At 44.1% G+C, this 6,838-nt stretch overlaps 1 protein-coding gene across 1 annotated transcript; it reads left to right on the forward strand.

Annotated features, from left to right (window-relative positions):
- Nucleotides 1-1,328: 1,328 nt before the first annotated feature.
- GRPEL1 (GrpE like 1, mitochondrial) lies at nt 1,329-6,832 on the forward strand. The gene is made up of 4 exons (XM_075040802.1): nt 1,329-1,469; nt 2,474-2,642; nt 4,014-4,095; nt 6,052-6,832. The coding sequence occupies exons 1-4, from the start codon at nt 1,399-1,401 to the stop codon at nt 6,396-6,398; spliced, it is 669 nt and encodes a 222-aa protein (XP_074896903.1). The 5' UTR covers nt 1,329-1,398; the 3' UTR covers nt 6,399-6,832.
- The last annotated feature ends 6 nt before the right edge of the window (nt 6,833-6,838 follow it).

The following is a 6,838-nucleotide window of genomic DNA, read 5'->3' on the forward strand; positions in this document are numbered from 1 at the left end:
CTTCCAATCTTTTCACAGGAGGAGAAATCCACATCCATGTAACTATAGGAGACAGCGAGACTTCTTGGGATCTAACAGTTGTCACAGTATGAGGCCACTGGCCTCATTATACCATTTGCTTTATATTATACCATATCCTGCTTTCTGCAGAGGCCATGAAGCAACACATCATAGACAAGCAAACCAGCCAAATAAAAGCCACACTGAAACCTTAGTGCGCTCTGCCAAAGTTTGAACTTAGCAAGGTCCTAACTTCTGCAGGATTCTCATGTGGCAAGCCAAAAATGTCTTCTGCTGCTTCTTTTTCAGTAATACTTTAATTATACACTTGAATATAACATTTACTGAATTTGGCTTATGGAATCTGCATCTTCTCTATCCTTCAAATTGCATTTGGAAAGTGCATAAATGCATGCAAAAATCAGGTTAACAGCTGTTGTTCAGGCATCTGTGAATAATCTAGCACTCACTTTGGGACTGTACGATAAATGCGTGACCTTGATTTTTTTTTTTTCCCTTTGAACAGGGTAACGACAAACTAATTGACAACACTGCTCAAGTTAGGTCAACCAGGAATCACCGAGCAGGGTTTCCGTAACCTCCAGTTACATGGGACGCTTGCACAAACAGGTTGCCCAAGCAGGTGGCCAAATTTGGAAGCCATGGATTAGAAATGTTATTCCTTTTAATGAAAGCTCAGGATTTTAGATCACAATTATCCAGCAAGATTGTATACAGCAGTTAGTGAGCATGTATAGATGCACATGATGAAAACCTCTATATGGAGATTTGCAGCCAAACTGTTGACAGACTACAAGGTACTCCTGATAACAGGGGTTTTCAGCAGTTTTTAAAAAAATGAGCTGCAATCTTCAAACTTTTTCAGTCACAACTTGCACAGAAAGACACGGATCGTTAGACTGGACCACCTGCAGCCACCAAACTGCCTCCTCCAGCTTGCCCTGACCAGTTTTGACAGGGACAAACCAACCCCTGACCTTAGCCAGTGCCCTGCTAACTCCCGCAGGCTCTCGTTCCCGACATTACGTCTTAACACCCCGCAGAAGGGCAGCGAGCACCCCAGCACACCCCGCCTCGCCCGCTCCCTCACAACACAAAATGGCCCCCACCCTGGCGGAGCACCGCCCCCTCCCTCGCCTCGCCCGCGGCCACGCCCACCCGCGCGTCACCTTCCGCCACGAGGGGGAGGCGAGGAGAGAGCTCCCGGAAGAGCTGTAGGCTCCACCCCCCGCCTCGCCTGTTTGGCCCGAGGCGTGCATCCGCCTTGCGGATCGGTCGTCGGCCGCGTCACTCTTAGCCTGCCCGCTCGCTGATTGGCGGCGGCCTCGCGGAGGCCCGGAGGGGCGGGCTGAGGCGGTCGGTGGGCAGGAAGGCGCTATGGCGGCGGTGGCCCAGTGCGTGCGGGCCGCGGTGCGCCCGCGGTACCCGCTGCTGAGCTTCTCCCTGAGGTGAGGGTCGCGCCGCGCCGCCCGGCCTGGATCGGGCGCCTCGGGACGGGTCCGCGGCCGGGTCCGCACTCGCCGCCTCGCCACCGCCCGCCCGGGCCGGGCCAGGAGGAGAGCGGGGCCCAGCGCCGCCGCGCCAGGGTGCTCCACCTGCCGAGCCCCGGCCCTCGGGCTCTGCGCCGGGGAGCCCCTTCCTACGGCCGGGGCGGGCTGGTGCCGGCCCCCCAAACACCCCCCTACCCCCACCCCCCCCGCCGCCCTTTGCTGGCTTCCCTTACCCTCCCCCGGGAGAGGGGCCCGGCCAGGCGTGGCGGGGCCCTCCTGGCCCCCTCCTGAGCCCGAAGGCCTCCAGGCCTGAAGTTCTGATGTGGTCTGCAGGGATCCGAGGCCTTTTGGCATTGCGGCACCGATCCACCCGCCTCGTCCGCGAACCGGTTTGCTCAGGTGGCTCGGTTAGTTCAGCCCAAGAAGCGTTAGGAAGGGATAAATAGTTGTCTTCATGGAGACTGGCCCCTTCTTGACGTGATATTTGCGATGGATACAGTAGTAACACAGAAGGCGCTTTTCTGTTGCTTGCTAGCAATCAGCGGCAAACCACTGTTCTCGCTGGTGTGTTTTCTGGGAGACTGTTGCAGGTGATTGCATCACGTAAACTGTATTTGCTTCCTGATGGAGTACGGTGCCGAGAACAAGCTCATATTCCCCATAAAAGTGCTGCAATTTTCTAAACAGAATATAATGGACACTTAGAAGCTGCTGCCCAGAGGTTGGAATCTTGCAGCAAAGTTATCTTTTGCAACCGTTTAGATGGGCTAAGTTCAGTTACTTCTGATGAAACGTTCTGCAAACAGTTTTCATAGACCTAGAATTGTTGTATTAATTTGTGCTTTAATGTGAGAATTTTGTAGACATCGATGTGTCAAATAACGTGTCCTGTATGTCCAGAAAAGGCTAATATCTTACAAAGTAAGCAACTGATTAATATTGTCCACATGTTTTTGCCTTAGGACTTCTCCACGACTGCTTTGTGTAGCAACACAACAGAAAAATACTGGCCAGAACTTGGAAGAGGACCAGAGCCAGAGCCAAAATGAGCAGAAGGTTGAACCCAGCTCTGCTGAAAAAATTTTAACTGAAGAAAAGGCCAAACTGGAAGAACAACTAAAAGAAGTCACTGTAAGTGTCTTTTGATCATCAGGTTGCATACCTTACAAACCGCATACCTAAGAGCATTCATTACAGGTTGTCGGTGCACAATCTGGATACAGTTGTGTGACTACGGCTTAGTTGTTGAATAAAAACCTACAATTCAATAATTTCTTTAAACTTAAGAGTAGATGTACTACAAGACCCGAGATGCATCCCTGGTCCAAAATTAAGATTTTGGATAGTTTCTTTCTGATTTCTGGATGGAATTGAACCTTGTCCAGCCTGAACATTTGTCACTGAGTTTTGCTGGCTTCAGTTCACTTAGGTTTTGCTCAGTGGAGAAATAATTTTTGGAAGCCCATGGAAGGGTTTGAGTGTGTCTTTGATGTGTGTATTTGTGTGTGCTAAGAGTAGGTAGGCTTTCTGAAAACAGCTGCTGACTTTTCAAAGGTCAGGGTTAATGATGCTTAGCTTTTATATAATAGTGTACTTATTACATACTTTGGAGGTTTCCAGCCTCTCTTGGAGAGCCCTTCAAACCTTCTATAGAAGCAGCACCTATGGATCATAAGTGGATTGAGTTTCCTTTCTGTTGCCTTTCCCAAAGCACTGAAGAACAAAGCTGAGGTGTCACTTAACATCTCTGTTGACAGCATTTGCTATTGGCTACCTAATGTGGCTCTTCAGTCAACTTGTTGACTATTTTCATTCAGTTTTGAGATTCTTCACTAACATGTGAAGGTCAGGCATATTCAGAGTGGAAGGCCAACATGGAGTTCTGGGTTAGGCGGTGAAGCACTCAACCTCAAGTGCCTAAGTTTATTGAATTTCTTAGCACATCTGTGCTAGATGGCCATATTGCTAGGAATAGACCAAAACTTAACCTGAACAACAGAGGAGTTAGACTTCATAGTTCATGAAGTCTGAAAAAACTGGAGGACCCTCTGTGGTATGTATGGAGAGGGAAGAGATGGTTTGAAAGTCATGGCTGGGTTGAATCTTGTTTGCCATAGTGTCAGAATACCTTATGACGGATGAAGGCTTTCTGTGAACATACATCAGAAAAAGCAGGAATCTTTGATATTATGAAAACTTGATATATACATAGAGTTAAAAATTTCTTCCAGGTAATCTGTTGACAAATACTGAGAGTCTGGAAACCCATCTTATTTCCTTTCCCTCACTTCTGGCTGCAGTAAAGTGAAGCAAACACCTGCCTTGGTAGGAAGGATGCTGTGATAATTCACATGTTGTCTTCAGATTACTCTTCAGATGGTGGGTTTAGGCAATGTAACTGTTTAAAATGCTGTTTTAAACTGAATATGCTGTTTTGAATTATTGTCAACTACCCAACCACCAGGAATGAAATAACTTCTGTTACTGGTTTTTCTTCTTTAGGACAAGTACAAGCGTGCCTTGGCAGATGCAGAAAACGTGAGGCAAAGAAGCCAGAAACTGGTAGAAGAGGCAAAGTTATACGGTCAGTGGAGGCTCCTTTTGTGTGTTCTCCTAAAACCCAGGAAATACAAAGCCTGGAAAATTGAGCTAACTGGCTCACGTTTTTGACAAGTTGTCTTTCCCAGTGATTCTGACTACTTGGTTAAAAATGTATTTAAGGCAGAGAGGTTTGAACAGTTCCTCAGTTTGAAGCATACTAGAAACACATCTTTCTTCAGGAGCCAGGCTACTGACATCTGATTTAGCTTTTTGACAGTTCAAACACAAATCTGTAAAACAGAAATTGTATGCAAATACTGCAGCAGAGTGCTCTATCGTCTTAGTGTTTGACTGTCACTCTGGCTTGAAAAATGAGTTGGCCTTTTTTGCCACACACTATCCACAGCTGTATAGTTTAATTCTGAATATAGAAGTTTTAAGTTCTGAATACAGGGTCTTCAGTTAACCTGTACTGTAAGAAAAAGCATTTCTCAATTAGATACTATTCTTGTACCTTTTCATGGACGTTTGAATGCTTCATCCTGAAGTTGATTTTCAATAAGCATTGTTTCACTAATACGCTACTTAGTGCAGAAGGACTTTGAGTCATGTCTGACCTCAGAGGTGCTACAATAGAAATAACTATTAAAATACAATTTCTCCTGAAAACTAAATTATAGATAATTTGCATGATTGTAAGTTTTATCATTTGTATATGACTGCTTTTTCTGTTGAAGGAAGAGAAACTCATTAATGAGACTTGCATAAATTCACAGAGATGCAGTCACAGATATTTGCAGAGATAAGTTACACCAAAAAAACCCACTCCAAACCACCTTCTGAAGGGTTTGGTTATTTGGTTTGATCTAGATCACTAGACAACTGGTTAATCTATGTTTGGGACACTTCAGCTCTAACCACAGTTTTAGTTTTAATTTAAAATCTTCATTCATTTGTTCATATTTTTGGAACTACTTGGACACTGTTAGTTACTGTTCTGTAAAGAGCTTGAGTCTCTACAGAGGTGTGCAGTTGTTAAAGTGACCCTTTCCTGAGAACAAGCTGATCCCTATAGATTTCGCAAGGTGCTTCCATAGGTGTTTTTTTGTTTAAACCAAGGACTTGTCCTCTGGTAATGCGCATATTGCTTCTTGGTAAGGGAAAAAACAACATCTAAAATGTGAGCTAGAATTAAAAAGGCTGGCTGTGGGGAAGGAAAAAAAAAAAAGGCTACCAAAATGCAGTGCAGTTTGTCATTGGTTTACCTCTACATATAAATGTGTTACGCTACTGAATCATTTTGATTTTTCATTATTTCTAGAGACAGTTTGCCTTAAGTGAGATTAGTCGGGATTCTTTTAGTGTGAGCCAGAGAACAGCTTCAGGATACGTACTATCGTTAGCTTAGGAATTGCTTGGTCTTTACAAGGCACAACTTCTGTCTCTGTAAAAGTGGTTCGTAGTGGGAGGGAGAGGTGTGAGTTCTTTTCATTCAAGGAATAATCCCTGTTCATCTCTTGGACTCCTTATCAGTCTGACTACATGGTTTTTCTTCTGTAAATATTTTTAGCACATCAGATTAAAGGGTAGGAATAGGGCAACATAATGCTTTGAACTTTAGGTGAATCCCAGGATGAGAGACATGAGGAAATTACATTAAGCCATCTGAAAGTTTTGGTAACTTCAGTTAGAATTTTAACTGTTAATGTCAGGTCATCAGCATAGCTTTAGCTCTTTTTTTAGATCTTCCATAGAACTAGAGGAGGTGATCTGGATTTCAAGGTCTCTGTAATATTTCCGGATTATAAAGTAAAATTGGAAAGGACATTTTACCCCAAATGTTTACAGTATCATATACCTTGTTAAAAATGTAAAAGAGTACAGATTATTGCTGTAGGTTTGGGGGTTGTGTTTTGGTTTGTTGGTTTGTTTGTTTGTTTGTTTTTTAATGCTTGCTTCCCTCAGTGGACTAATCCCATTCCCTTTTATTTCTTTTTAGGGATTCAGAGCTTCTGTAAGGACTTACTAGAAGTTGCAGACATTCTGGAGAAGGCAACAGAAAGTGTTCCAAAAGAAGAAATCAAGGATGAAAATCCTCACTTGAAAAGCTTATATGAAGGTCTTGTTATGACAGAACTACAGATTCAAAAGGTGTTTAAAAAACATGGCCTGCTCAGACTGGATCCTGTCGGAGCCAAGTTCGATCCCTATGAACATGAAGCATTGTTCCATGCTCCCATGGAAGGGAAGGAGCCTGGCACTATTGCATTAGTATCCAAGATTGGCTATAAGCTGCATGGGCGTACACTGCGACCTGCCTTGGTGGGTGTTGTGAAAGACGCTTAGCTGCTTAATCTGAGAGTTTAAAATGCCATACAACTATTAAACAGCTTGATGGTTTTTCTCTTACCCCATGCTTTCCTCATTCCTCTGCCCCCTGAGAGGTTTAAATGAATTGGTTGAATTCTCTCAGTGAAAATGAAGCAACTGATGAAATTCTCCTGCTTAGTGGCCTTCAACATCACTGTTCCGTAAGCTCTCTTCTGAAGTGTGAAATACAAGAGCCATTAAGGCCTCTAATGCTTTAGGTTAGATAGCAGTTTCTACAACTGTTGCTACCGAAGGTACATTAAATTGAAAGGAACAAAATGCTCACAAGAATTTTACGATCTCACGTTTATCACTGTGTGTACATTGAAAAACCAAATAGTGGTTCAAACACTTCCTTTGTTTTGTAGAATCTAACATTGCAGAAGTGGGTGAAGTAGCACAATAACCCATTTCCT

The sequence above is a fragment of the Buteo buteo genome, chromosome 1, assembly GCF_964188355.1.
Source record: "Buteo buteo chromosome 1, bButBut1.hap1.1, whole genome shotgun sequence".
NCBI lineage: Eukaryota > Metazoa > Chordata > Aves > Accipitriformes > Accipitridae > Buteo > Buteo buteo.